Raw genomic sequence first — 14,760 nt, forward strand, 5'->3', positions numbered from 1 at the left:
CCCGTGTCGGGCTCTGTGCTGATGGCTCAGAGCCTGGAGCCTGCTTCAGATTCTGTGTCTCCCTCTCTTTCTGCCCCTTTCCCACTCATACACTCTCTCTCTCTCTCTCTCTCTCTCTCTCCCAAAAGTAAATAAACATTAAAAAAAAGAAATGCCCATCTTGAGAGAAGAGACAGTCTTTTGGTTGTATATTATACTTGTTTAAAAGTCATTTGCCAATGACTGCATAGCCCCAGCTGAGATGACAGTGAGTGAACTAAGACAATGATAAACTAAGGATGGAGAAAAGTGGATGGAGGTAGAATCAATAGAACTTGGTATATAATTAGTTATTGGAGCTTGAGGGTAAAAAAAAAAGGCATCTAGGATGATCCCAGATAGAAGAATATCTTCCGTTTTATCGATCTAGTAGCCCCCTCCATGCTTCTGGGAATTGTGTCTCTGGCCAACCCAATTTTATGTCCCAGCTGGAGCCTCCATGCTTACGTGTGATCCCCCCCCCCCACCTCGGGACACATAAGAATGCCTCAGGGGTGGACAGTTGGACCAACTTCATCGATAAGTCCTCTTTCTCTCATTTTTTGTGCTTTGCTCCAACAGAACTCAATCAATCATTTCCCAAGTAGCTATAAGTTGTAATGCTGTAGAGCAGTGCTGTCCAATAGAAATATAAAGTGAGCCAAGTATGTAATTTTAAATGTTCTAATTACTGCATTAAGAAAGGAAACGGGTGGAAATAATTTTAATAATGTGTTTTACTTCTTGCAATACATGTACTATGCGATGGTTTCAACATGCAATGTTTTTTTAATTAATAATATATTTCTATTCCTTTTTGTTTCTCATACTCAGTCTTCAAAATCTAGTACATGTTTTACACTTAACATCCATCACATCTCAATTCCAACTAGCTACGTTTCAAGGGCTCAATAGCCACATGAGATGGGCAGTTGCCATACTGGACAGAGTAGCTCTAGAGAGTCAGATCACCCACCACGCAGAGAAAGCCACCCTATAGAGAGAAAAGAAGTAAGTCAATGTGCAGATACAGATGCAGGGCTAGGAAGCAGAGAGAAAAAACAAAAATACATTCAAGTCCCTGATTCTAGAAGTTCTTGAGGATTAGCTGTATCCTCCCACCCAGGACCGGCCATAGTCTGGATGTTTTCTGAGATACCTCAGTTCCCTTTCACCAATATCCTACTTTGCTATTAAAAATACTATTTTCTTTATCGTTATCATTATTAGTAATAAATGAAATCCATTTGCACGACTTTATCTTGAGGATGGCAATGTTCTCAATTTGTATACCTATGTACCTGTTCTTAGCAGATGTCAGGAATTAATTGCTCATTTGCCCTGCGATAGCTGAAGGGGACACTGCCAGAAATACATGGTTTGAACAGTTACTGTGGCCATATATATTTTTTTGCCTAGACGGGTGGCATACAGAGACTTAGCCACTGTGAAATATGGCAAGTAATCAGAAGATTTAATGGGGAATGTCTGGAGGATGCTTTATAACAGATCCATTTCTTAAGTATCCTATTTTTTGGTTGTCATAAACATGAGTGAAGGAAGGAAGAAACCGAAAATAAGTGCTCCAAGAAGAAATTCTGTCACTGACCCCGTGAATCAAATCTCTAGAAGAGGTTGCAAATGAATTTGAACATTTCCCTCATGGTGCTGGTGAGCTTTTCGAGGAGGAAAAGATAGAGGTGCGACTGTATCCAAAAAGGACCAAAAGTAAACAGGTTTAATTAGAAATGAAAATACACAATCTCTCTTTTTCAATCTTAAATGTGTTAATGGACAAGGAGATACGAAGGGGGTCAGATACACTCTTCTCTTTCTGGTGTCTCTACAGATTTTCAGAAATTACTTTCCTTTCGTGCAAAAATGCCATTTATGGGTGAGGAAAAGACTACATTTTTGAATTAAAGAATTCTGAGGCGACCACACCTCGGCCAGTGTCATTAGAATAATTGTTGATACAATGCTGCCCTCTAGCAATGGCTCAGACTGGGCTTCTGCCCAGCGGTCCTCTCTCCAGGCCACTTAGGCACATTCCTACACCCAGGGCCTATCCAAACAGGAAAGGAGTTATCACCTCTAATGAGAATCGGAAAATGATAACGATGAGGCCACTTAAGCCCAGAATGGTCAAATGACTTGCCCAAGGTCACACATGTTGTCACTGGCACAGCTGGAATTGGAATAGAGATTTTTATCTTGTTTAATTTCTCTTTCTCTCTCTCTCTCTCTCTCTCTCTCCCCCCCCCCCCCCCCCATCTCAACCCCTCTTCCTTTTCCTCTCTCCTTCCTTCTCAGAATCAAGGACAGTAAGTTTTGGTGATTGGGTTATGGAGAAACTCTGAGGGGTGTCTTAGCCCAACAAAAGACCACAGCAACGAATTATTTGGGCTATTTTTTGGTTGTGGTCCAAGGCGGAAGTATCCACAGGAAAAGAAGCCACAAGCCTCTGCAAATTTTCTTTTGAGCTAGGGCTTCTGGACCTCCGGCAAACCCTAAAATACAAGCCCATATTCTTCTGAGGCAATCTCTGTTGCAGAAAGCAGCAATAGAAAGAAAGCTGTTATGGATCTGGATGTGGCCCTGAGACTTTGCCTTTCTAAACCCTCCCCCTCTACTCCTGAGAAGGTTTAGGGCAATTGTACAGTTGGGGGTGGGCTGGACAGCAAGGGAGTGGTAGCTTCTCCTAGAATACTCTCCAAAAGTGAAGCTTTCAACAACATTTATGGTAATATGTTGCAAGATTGTTGAGTTTGTAATAAAAATACATTAGGGGGAAACTCAACATCATTAGCTGCCAGGGAAATGGAATTCAAAACCACAACGAGGTAGGTACTCACTAGGATGGGCATAACCCAGAAGAGATAATAACAAGTGTTGGCGAGTTGGTGGAGAACGGGAATCTTCCTGTACCACTGACGAGGATGTAAAATGGTGCACTTTGGAAAACAGTTTGGCAGGTTCCCAAATGCATAAACATAGATTTATTATACGCTCCAGCAATTTTGCTCCTAGTTATGTTTTCATCAGAAATGTTTACACAAAAACTTGTGTGCGAATATTCATGGCAACAGTATCCATAATAGGCAAAAGGTGGAAACAACCAAAATGTCTATCAAATGATGAAAGTATAAATAAAACATATACCTACAATGGAATATTATTCAGCTGGAAAAACAAATGAACCTTGAAAACATTATATTACGTGGAAGAGGCCAGCCATAAAAGGCCCCATATATGATTCCATTTTTATGAAATGTCCAGAATAGGTAAATCTATAGAGACAGAAAGCAGGTTGGTGGTTTCCAGGGGCTGGGGGAAGAGGGCTGGAGGAATGATTGCTTAATGGGTATAGAGTTTCTTTTTGGGGTTATGGGAATGTTCCAAACTTAGATTGTGGCGATGGTTACACAAGTATGTGAATAGAGGGACCGCACACATGGGAGGTGCAGAGAGAGAGGGAAAGAGAGAATCCCGAGCAGGCTCCCCACTGTCAGCACAGAACCCCAAGCAGGGCTCGATCTCCCAAACCGTGAGATCATGACCTGAGCCGAAACCAAGAGTCAGATGCTTAACCAACTGAGCCACCCAGGTGCCCCTCCCTTTTTTTTAAATTTTTTTTGAGGCTCAGCTGTGAGTTCCCCTTACCTACATACAACACACTTCCAGTATTTCTTTGTATTTGTAATGAGAGAAGCCACTCCAGATGATCTCCATCAAGCTGTTTACACTGGAAGCATCTGGTGCCTTTTCAATGGGTGCATTCACCCCATTGTTGGAACTAGGATCACCTTCTAAGTGGAGGGTGGTGTTGGAAGGTAGGGGCATGGAGTATCTGACCAATCGTCTTCCTTACGCCTCCCCTGGAGGGGTATGGAAAAATAACTGCTGAGAAAGGAGAGCCAGCTCTTGGTGTAGCCACAAAAATCCCTTCCGCTCTCAGGCTCCTACACCCTTCCACGGATGCCCGGGCCCCCAGACAAATTCTTTTCTCAATGGGGAGATGCCCAGGGGAGAATCATAGCTTTCTCCTCAGCCCAGAGCTCAAAACAGACTTTCCCCCACATACCCCCAGGGAGGATTCACATCTGGATGTAAGACGGTGAAAGAGGAAATTGGGGGCGTTTTCAGGCCTCAGACTTTACGAACTTCAAACGTTGGCTGCTGTTGGGTGGCAGATTTGTTCAGGGGCACGGGGTAAATCTTCACAGTGGCCATCTGGCTCTGAATAAATAACGAAGCCTTGTATACATAGCAGAGTGGTGGCCCTAGAGCCTGACTGCACATGTTCAAATCCCAGCTGTGGTACTTTTTAGCTCTGTAGCCTTGAGCCACTTACTTAACCTCTCTGTGCCAGAGATTCTCAGTCTGTAAAATAGGATTGATGAGAGCACCCACCTCTCACAGTTGTTTTGAAGAGGACATGGGATAATGCAGGTAAAGCAGTTAGTCCAAGGGCACCTGGGTGGCTCAGCCGGTTAAGCGTCCGACTTGGGTTCAGGTCATGATCTCGTGATCACGAGTTCGATCCCCAGGTAGGGCTCTGTGCTGACAGCTCAGAGCCTGGAGCCTGTTTCAGATTCTGTTTCTCTCTCTCTCTCTCTCTCTCTCTCTGTCCCTCCCCCACACATGCTCGCTGGCTCTCTCTCTCTCTCTCTCTCCCCCTCTCAAAAATAAATAAGCATTAAAAAAAAAAAAAGAGGAAACAGAGGCCCTGACAGGTAAAGTGGCCTGCAGTATCTATCATCCTATAAATCCTCCACTAGATCATAAGGAATGAAGCAGCCTGGTTCCCCCGCTCCACATGTGTTCAAGATGCACAGAGCTTTCAAAGTAAGAAGGAAGGAAACACATGATCCATCAAGGGGGAAAAAATCTCTGTATAGCTCAGAGGTAGCGTAAGTTATTTTGTCTGTAACGTTCTGGTTGGAGAACGAAGTTGACAGTGTCTCAAGGTCTCAAGCCACTCAGGGACAGCCCAAATCTACACTTGCTGGGAGAAAGTGTTCATCAAGAGAAGGGGTGTTATTTTTGTTTTTGAATTTCTTTTTACATTTCTTCATTTGGAGAGAGACAGAGACAGGGCAAGCAAAGAAGGGGCAGAGAGAGAAAGAATCCCAAGCCGGCTCCATGCTGTCAGTGCAGAGCCAGATGCGGGGCTCACACTCACGAAAGTGTGAGGTCGTGACCTGAGCCCCAACCAAGAGTCAGACGCTCAACTGGCTGAGCCGCCCACGTGCCCTGAGGGAAGGTTTTATACACTATGGGTCCCTGAGGAGCAGAGACAGAGAGCAGATGGTGGATGAGAGAACGGAAGAAACGTAGAGGAACAGGACAGGGTGGCACTTGCTCTCTCCCCCAGGGCCCCAGGACTGGGCATATGGAGCGAGGTCCTGGCCAGAGATGTAAAAATGGGAGTTGAAGGTTGGGTCTGGATAGAGGACCTGGTGGCTTTTGTACTTCAAGACTGAGCTGGGGCGATGAGGGGCAGGTGACAGGGGAGAAGTTGCCACAGGAAGCCACCGAAGTGGCTCTTCTCCCACGGACCTCACCGGGATACAGGGTAAAAGCCGTGTTTCGGCGTCTGGGTGACAAAGTGGTGGAGTGTGGCACAGAATGGGAGGGCAGCACCACTCCATGCCCCACCCCGGCGTGGGCATCTGTGTTCCCACAGCCAGAGGCATCCCCCAGCAAGTAGCTGGGGCGGAAGGGCTATCCTCCTGTGGCGACATGGGCAGCTGCCCTCCATGAGACGGGATAGGAACCGGAGAGCAACGGGAGACTCTTGCTATCTCAGAATACAGGAAACTTCCAAGGTCTCCCACACATCACTGGAGGAAACCTTCAAGGGGTTGAAGCCATGTAACACACAGGTGGGGCCAGGGGTCGGTGCCATCGGAGTTTTTACTGCTTATGGGGCTTTATTTTTCCCCGCAGGCCAATGAGGCCGGGAGAAACTTGAAACACTGTTTTACAGCAGACAGAATTGTCTCAAGTACTTGCGCATATGATAGCCCAGCTCTATGTAGATGCCGAGTGGCTCTTGAAACATTTCTAAATATAACCTTTGGGGTGGGTAGCGGAGTGGGGCTTGAGCTATGGCAGGTCTGATGGGGCTTCAGTTGTTCCATTTATCTCTAGTGAAATTAGCTTAAAGAAGAGGAGAGTGAAAGGCAAAGGGAAGAATGACCGGGGAGAAAAAGAAAAGAATGAGGGGATTAATAGGTATAAACTTCCAGGTATAAAGTAAATAAGCCACAGAGACGAAATATAGTCAATCGTATTGTAACAGCCTTGTATGGTGACAGGTGGTGAGTCCACTTATCGCGATGAGCACTGAGTAATGTATAGAACTGTCAACTATACTTCGATGTTAAATTTTCTTGAAAAAAGAATTGCTTTTGTTCTCCGTGATCGTGGTGATAAGAAAATCAGTTCCATCTTTAAGACCTTTTCCTTCCCATGTACATTTTCCAGACACCGATTGTGACTCTGTACGTCTATTTCTTCTCCAGTAGAGAGTAAGCCGGACAGGGCTTTGCCAAGCTAAGAGCGACCCTGGCTGAACACGGAGATCCAAACTCCACTGGGACCTGGATTGGGCCCGCTGTGAGCCAATGGGGCAGAAGATGAGGGGAAAACTGGGTCCCCAGGGGCCCGCCGCCTCCCCGCCTGGACTTGGGGTTTCCCAACTTATTGCCCCCTCTTTTTTCCCCCGAGGCAACAGCACTGCTGATTGATACATCCACAGGCAGCCTGCAGAGCCAGATGCTTATCTATATTACCATGGGGCTGCTAATTTGTCTGCCAATCTTTGTTTTTTTCCGAGAATCATTTTCCTCTTCCTGGAATCAGACCCCAAGTTTAGGGTAATGGAGCAGCGGCCTTGAGTCCTCAGAGAGGGTTCGGTCTCTGTCCTTCTCTTTCCAGCCCCGCTCCCACAGTCACCTGTACTATTGTGATGGGAGGGCTCATAATGCTCTCTGACCCCTCCCCCCATCCTGCCTCCAAAGTGTTGCCAAGTTAGCTTTCTAAAATATGTTTCTCATCATGCCAGTCCTACTGTTTCTAAAAGACCTTTGAGTAGCTCAATTACATGGACTATTATTAAATAAATAAATTGGCCCTGTTAGTATCAAATTTCCCATTATCCCGATTTCTTGACTTCGTAGCCTTTGCCACGATTTCCATCTCTCTCACTGATGTGGTTTCTTGCTTATGGTCTCTCTCCTCCCTCCACTGGGATGACATTTCCATTCTATCGGGGTTTTCATCTGTCTATCCCTAAAACAGTGGCTGACACGTGAGATAATAAATACTGAGTGAACGAGGGACTCAAGAAACCAAATTCTGTTAGCCACGGTTAATTCTTTCTTTCATAAATGAACTTTATTTACTTTTGTGATTACAAATGTAATACATGCTTACTGTAGAGACTCTGGAAAGTACAGAGAAGTAGAAAGAAGAAAGTAAAAACACCCACAATCCCACCACCTGAAGGCAAACACTGCTCATATTATATTCTAACTATTTATGCCTGTTTAAAGAGCAAGAACTTTATCAAGAGTGTTGGCCACAAATAGCCACAATAGCCATGGGGAGCAGGGGCAATTCATTACTAAGGGGGCCACCAAGAAGTCAGAGCTAGCGATTTGACACTGAGGAAGAAAACAAGGGCCAGAGAGAAAAGATCAGGAAGTCAGAAGCTGACAACACAAGAACAAGTTGGGTTATGATAAGAAGGTAGTGAGACGGTGCTTGTCAAGAGTTCAGCCCAATACCTGTCACATAATACATAATCAATAAGTGTTAGCCATTACTATGATTACTACCATGGGTCAAAACGAATGGTTCAGGATGGAGACTATAAACAGCGCAAGGGCCCTGGAGACCCATTTTAGGTGCTATGAGTTGGGGCATATGAAAAGGGTGGTTTGGGAGTGGGCATCACTCTCCTTATAGGCTCCCTTGCCAGGTGAAATGGGACCAGGGCATCCTCATGTTTGCCTGATGACATGTGGCAAGACACTCTAGGTGTTTTTGAGGTAGGACAGTTTCTCCTGACTAGACTTCTCCCTGGACCAGGAACTAGGACTGGCCTCCACAGCGATAGGAGTTCAAAACCTCATACACCAAACACTCTTGAAGTCCACACTCTGATTGTCAGGGCAAGTCACAGGCATGTAGGGTAAAAGAGAAGGTCAAGTCAACCAACTGGGAGTTAGGTGGGATGTGCCTGGAGGGGGAGGCTGTAGGGGGAAGGCCACAAGGTTTATGATGTAATTGAATGGAATGGGTCCAGGAACCAGTCCTCAAGTTAGCAGCGGAGTCAGACATCACAGTAGAAGATTCCAGAAAGAATTACTTGTTGGTGGGGGCCTTGTGATGGCCTGTGCTCTGTCGGAGGTGGTCATGCAGACCCTCTTGAGGGTCTCCATGCTCTTTCAGGTAGTAACAGCGTTTAGGAACATGCTGGTGCTGGGAGTAAGAAAACAAACAAACAAACAGAAAAACCAGCAGAGGTAAGAGCCACACTCACTATGACGAGGGGGTTCTGCCTGGATAATGACAGTAACTTAGAAGTTCAAGAAACTTGGCTAATGTACCCTACGTGTATAATGTGTGACCGAGGACTAGGCTAGCCAAATTCCCTAGTAACCTGGGCCCATGACACATGTGCCTGGAGGTAGGACCCAGCCCTCCCCCCGCAAAGATGACCCCTCCCTTAGAATAATCGGACAGTTGGGACTCAGCTGGTTCCCTCATAATCAGAAGACCTAGACCTTTAGCCATCCCAGGTCCCCAAGAACTTGGGCAGGGCATTGCTTCAGAGTACTTAATACACCCAAAATAACTACATAGCCAGGCCACTGATGAAACGCCAGGTTGGGGAGTATGGTCTAGAAGCTCAATGCCTCCCCCTTGCCTCTTCCGTATTCTACTCAAAGGAGCAGGGTGTATTTCCCCAGCACTCCCCACCACTCCCCTTGAGTGTATATCCCCATCTTTACCTCCTCAGTCTGCTGATAAGAGTTCAGTTCATTCTCCATCGCCTCCTCATTATTCCGCTTACAGGCTGACAGCAGAACCTGGCTTGACCTGCCCGGGGAATCCTTCTCTTCAGCCAGCTGGCACTCAGTGTAGAGAGACCTGTCTATCAGCTCCTTTAGGCTGCCGGCCACCTTCAGGAAGATCCGGCCCATTTTGGTGGTAACAGCTTCCGAGAGCCCTTCCAGAAACCTGGTCCGTAGAATGGCATCAGACCAAGACAAATGTCGGGCCAGCAGCAGGAAGTCGGTGGCATATTGCCTGACTGACTTCTGGCCCTGCTTGGGGTGGCAAAGAACAGCACTGAGGATGTCTATCTCAGATAGGGAGTCATACAAGCCCTGTGATCTGCTCAGGAAAGATTTATTTTCATCTGAGAGGGGGTTTCCTACCTCCATCTGCAAGATGGACCACCTCTCTGCTGCCCCCAGATGAAGAGACACCAGAAACGCCATTTTTTCTGAGTCATTCAAAAAGCCCTTCATTTGCTTCTCCTCATCAATCTCCATCTCCTCCTCCACAGAGCTTGAACCCCGGGCTGCTTCCTGTTCCTCTAAGAGGTAACAGAGTGCTGGGGTCAGCATGCCAAAGGATGGGACTTCCTTTGGTGGTGGGTTCATTGTTTCAGCGGCTGGGGCAGCCATGTGTGGTGTGGACTTTGATCCAGAGGCTGTGACATTGCTGTGAGAGGCAGACGTTTCTCCAAAGTCTGTGGCTTTGATTTCCAGAGTGGACATCATTCCAGAGGGTGTGGTTGCCATTTGTGGTGTGGACATGGTTCCTGGGACTGGGGTCCTCGTTAGCGGCATGGACACCCCTCCAGAGGCCATGGCTGTCATTTGTGGCATGGCCATCCCTCCAGAGGCTGTGGCTCTCAGAAGTGGCATGGACATCATTCCAGAAGCTGAGGCTCTCACTGGCGGTACGTGCATCCCTCCGGAAGTTGTGTATGTTGTATGTGGCAAGGACATAGATCCAGAACTCGTGACTCTCGTTTGCAGCGTGAACACTGCCCCAGAGGCCATGCTTTGCATTAGCGGCACAGACATGTCTCCAGAAGCCATGGCTGACATCAATGGCATGGGCATTGTTCCAGAGGCTGTGGCTCTCATTAATGGCTTGGGCATCCCTCCAGAGGTCATGGCTGTCATTTGTGCGGTGGACATCTTTCCAGACACTGGACCTCTCGATAACTCTGTGGATATGGCTTCGGAGGCTGAAGGTCTCCATAGTGGTGTGGACGTCATTCCAGAGACTGGGGCTCTTGCTAGTGGCGGGGACATTACTCCAGAGGCTGGAGCTCGCATTGGTAGTGTGTACATCTCTCCTGAAGCTGTGGGCATCATTTGTGGTGTGGACGTTGCTCCAGAGGCTGGGCTTCTCATCAGTGGCATGGATACCCCTCCAGAGGCCGTGGCTGTCACATGAGGCATGGACATCGCTCCAGGAGCTGTGGATCTCATTAGTGGTGTGGGCTTTGCTCCAGACACTGGAGCCCTCATCTGTGGCATGGGCATCATTCCAGAGGCTGTAGCTGTCATGTGTGGAGTAGACATTGTCCCATAAGCTGGGACTCTCAGGGATGTGGCTATCTCTCCAGAAACTGGGGTTCTCATTAGTGGTGGGGACATCTGTCCAGAGGATGAAGCTCTTGTGAATAGTGCAGACATCTCTCCAGGGTCTGGGGCTCTCATTAGTGGTGTGGATATCACCCCAGAGGCCGGGGCTCTCATTTTTGGTGGGGACATCATTTCAGAGGCTGGGGTTTGCATCTCCAGTGGGGACATCCCTCCTGAGATCCTGGATCTCATGAAAGACATGGACATCCCTCCAGAGTCTTGGGTGCTCAGTGGCTGACTAGGCACCTTTCCAGAGGCTGTGGCTCTCATTAACGTTGTGGGCATTGCTCCGGGGTCTGGGGCTCCCATTAGAGGCATGGACACAGTTCCAGAAGCTGCAGCTGTCATTTGTGGTGTGGACATGTCTCCAGAGGCTGGGGCTCTCATTAGTGGTGTGGACATCCCTGCAGAGGCAGTGTCTGTCATCTGCCGCATGGACATAGCTCCAGAAGCTGTGTCTCTCATTAGCATTGTGGCTATCTCTCCAGAAGCTGTGGCTGTCATTTGCTGCATGAACATGGCTTCTGAGGCTTTGGATGTCATTAGTGGCTTGGACAATGCTCCCGAGGCCGTAGCTCTCATTTGCGGCAAGGACATCACTCCTGGGGCCCTGTCTCTCATTACCAGTGTGGACATTGCTCCAGAGGCTTTGGCTGTCATCAGTGGGGTGGACATTGCTCCAGAAGCTTTGGCTGTCATCAGTGGGGTGGACATTGCTCCAGAGGCTGAGGCTCTCAACTGTGGTACAGCTGTCACTCCTGAGGCTGTGGCTCTCCTTTGTGACATAGACATCGCTCCAGAGACAGGGGCTCTCAACTGCAGTGTAGACATTGACCCAGAGGCTGGGGATGACAGTTGTAGTGTGGTCATTGTTTCAGAGGCTTGGGCTGTAACTGGCTGTGTGGACATTGCTCCAAAGGCTGGGGCTCTCCTTAGTGGTGCAGACGTCATCGCAGAGGCCAGGGGTCTCATTCGCAGGGTGGACATTGTCCCAGAGGCTGTGGCTTTCATAAAGCCTGTAGACATTGCTCCAGAAGTTCTGGTCATCGTTAACTGTGAGGACATTACTCTAGAGGCTGTGGTTGACATTTTCTCAGTGGACATTGCTCCAGAAGTTGTGACCGTCATCAGTGGGGTGGACAATGTTCCAGAGTCTGGAACGGTCTTTAGCAATGTAGCCATATTGCCAGAGGCCAGAGGTCTCATTTGCGGTATGGACATTGCTCCAGGGTCAGGGGCTCTCACTGGCGCTGTGGACAACCCCCCAGAGGCTGTTGTTCTCATTGGTGGAGTAGACATGATTTGAGAGTCTAGATTCTGTGTGAACTGTGGGGACATCAGTCCCGAGTCTTGGGCTGACATCAGCTGGGTGGGAATCACTCCAGAGGTCAGGGCTGTCATTAGCAGTGGGGACACTGCTTCAGCATCCAGAGCTGGCTTTGGCAACGTGGACACTTCTCCAGTATCTGGAGCTGATAGGAGTGGTGTGGACATTGCTCCAGAACCTGGAGCCGACACTAGCAGTGAAGACACGACTCCGGAATCTGAGCCTGACATTAGCTGGGTGGACACTTCCCCAGAGTCTTGGGTGCTCATTGGCTGGGTTGATGTTGTTTCAGAAGCGAGGGCTGACATTATCAGTGAAGATATCGCTTCGGAGTCTGTGCCTGACATTAGCAGTGAAGATATCTCTCCAGAGGCCAGAGCAGTCATTAGAACTTGAGACATCGCTTCAGTGTCTTCATCTGTAATTTGCAGAGGTGACATTGCTTCAGAGCCTGGAGCTGACATTGGCTGTGTGGACGTCACTCCAGGGTTTATGTCGGGCATTAGGAGTGGGGATATCTCTCCAGGATCTGGGGCCAGCATCAACGGTGTGGGTGTCGCTTCAGAGGATGAAGTGCTCACTATAGGTGTAGACATTGCTCCAGAGGACGAAGCTGGCATTGCCAATGGTGATATCTCTGCAGAATGTGGTGCTGCCATTAGTGCTGCAGACATTGTTCCAAAGTCAGGAATTGTCATCAACCCCGGGGATATTAATCCATAGTCTGAAGTGGACAGCAATGGGGACAGTGTTCCAGAATCTGAGGCTGGCATCAGCAATGGGGACAGTGCTTCTGAATCTGGAGCTGCCATTAGCAGTGGGGACAGTGCCCCAGAGTCGGAGCCTGGCATTAGTGACGGCGACAGTGCTCCAGAGTCTGGTGCTTCCGTTACAGGTGCAGACGTGGTGTCAAAGGCTGGGGATGTCATCAGCTGTGCAGACATCCCTTCAGGGTCGGACGCTGAAGTGGAGACTATAGGCTGTACGTGAGAATGTAAAACTTGGACCTCTGCTCTGGTCTCCATTACTGGTCCAGCGAAGGTCATCCCGCTGTTTTGGGGGTCACCACTTTCCTCCCTCAGCGTATTGTCGAATCGGAGGGAGTGGAAAGGTATTGACATATCTGCCATGGCCCCCAAATGGTGCGGAGAGTGCCCCTAAAGTGATGATATCGAGGAGTCTTGCTGAAGCCCAAATGGCAAGGAAATCTGTAAACAGGAAACAAGTCGAGTAGTCAAAAGCCAAGAACAAAAAGATCGGGGAGCAGACAAATGATTGATTCATGATGGAGACCTTTCTCATGTGTTGCCAGCTCCGTGGCACCAGAGATGGGCCCTATCAGGTTAAGGGAGCGGTGCAACCGTGAGCACATCTGAAGTTGGAGCAAAGATCCCTTCCCACCCGTATTCTTTTTTTAAAAAAAAAAAAAAATTTTTTTTAATGTGCATCCAAATTAGTCAGCATATCGTGCAACAATGATTTCAGGAGTAGATTCCTTAGTGCCCCTTGCCCATTTAGCCCTTCCCCCCTCCCACACCCCCTCCCCCCTATTCTTTTCAAACCAATCCACTGAGTCACAGAGCACAGCCTTTCCCATTTATACATGCTCTAAATGCCAGCTAGCTCAGCGGCTGGGGCGGGGAGGGGGGGGTGGGGGGGGCAGCCCTGGCTCAGACGAAGCGGCAGCACCACCTTCTGGGAACTTGTGAGAAGTGCAGGCGCCTGGGCTCCGTTGTCTCCCAGCAGCGCACTCACAAGGCAGCCAGGGCACCGGCGGACCGGGATGAGAGAGCCCTTTGCCCCAGGATAGTCATCAGTTCCCCGGGGCCTACTGAGTCCCGCCAGGGGGTTAGTCCCTATTCGACTACTCTGATGGCCCTGAAGGTCTTTCGCAGGAAAAGAAAGGCATCGCTCTCAGCCGTGACCGGGAGCAGCATTCCATGAACTGAAAATCCTGTTGCTGACTCGGTGCGCTCCAGGCACCACCATGAGGCAACTGTACGCAACTTGAAGCTGTCGGTCATGTACAGAGATTTGCAAGCATTCTCCCGTTTGAATCTCACACCTGTGTGATAGCATTATGATTCCCATTTTACCAGCTTTCTCGGGTCGGCCCGGGTTGGGGCTAAAACAGGGTCACCGCGATAGTAAAAACTGCATGTTTGTGACTACCACCCCCCTCCCCGGGATCGCCTAACCTTTGGCATCCCTAACGCCGCATTCGGTTGTCATTCTGACACCACTCGAATGCCAGTCGATATAGCACGTACAAATGTCAGGTTTCTCTGATGACGCGCCGGTGGGCAATCCCAGAGCATCACCCTCTCCGACCCTCCCCCAGGAAGCAGCCCCAGAGGGGCTTCTGGGCACACAGCTAGGAAACCGCCGCGCACATTACACAATGTTGACGCATCCCCACAGCCCGCCCATGCCAAAAACGGAACACTTGCTTATTTGGGACAATGTCACAAAAGTCACCAATCTCGTGGCATCGTGCGTCCATACGAACAACAAAAATGCTAGCAACGACAACGAACACCGACCCCAAAAACCCCAACAGCGAACGTTTCCCCAGCATGTGCTGAATGGCAACACTCCGCTAGGCACTTCACGTGGGTCATCGCATTTGGTCCCCACCACAACACTAAGAGATTCTGGGACTCCATTTCCATCTTACAAATGAGAAAACCAAGGCCCAGAGAAGCTTAATAATTTGCCTGCCATCACACAGAT

At 48.7% G+C, this 14,760-nt stretch overlaps 1 protein-coding gene across 1 annotated transcript; it reads right to left on the bottom strand.

Moving 5' to 3' along the window:
• Positions 1–7,517: 7,517 nt before the first annotated feature.
• RTL9 (retrotransposon Gag like 9) lies at positions 7,518–13,161 on the bottom strand. Its single transcript, XM_081792555.1, has 2 exons — positions 9,045–13,161; positions 7,518–8,511 (listed from the first exon to the last, which is right to left on the bottom strand). The coding sequence occupies exons 1-2, from the start codon at positions 13,155–13,157 to the stop codon at positions 8,395–8,397; spliced, it is 4,230 nt and encodes a 1,409-aa protein (XP_081648681.1). The 5' UTR covers positions 13,158–13,161; the 3' UTR covers positions 7,518–8,394.
• Positions 13,162–14,760: the final 1,599 nt, after the last annotated feature.

The sequence above is a fragment of the Panthera onca genome, chromosome X, assembly GCF_046562875.1.
Source record: "Panthera onca isolate mPanOnc1 chromosome X, mPanOnc1 haplotype 2, whole genome shotgun sequence".
Taxonomy (NCBI): domain Eukaryota; kingdom Metazoa; phylum Chordata; class Mammalia; order Carnivora; family Felidae; genus Panthera; species Panthera onca.

Excerpts from the sequence above, each read along its gene's own strand:
- RTL9 (XM_081792555.1), bottom strand. The coding sequence starts at position 13,157 with ATGGCAGATATGTCAATACCTTTCCACTCCCTCCGATTCGACAATACG. Across the intron at positions 8,512-9,044 it reads CTTATCAGCAGACTGAGGAG|CACCAGCATGTTCCTAAACG; the intron begins GTAAAGATGGGG and ends TCTTACTCCCAG.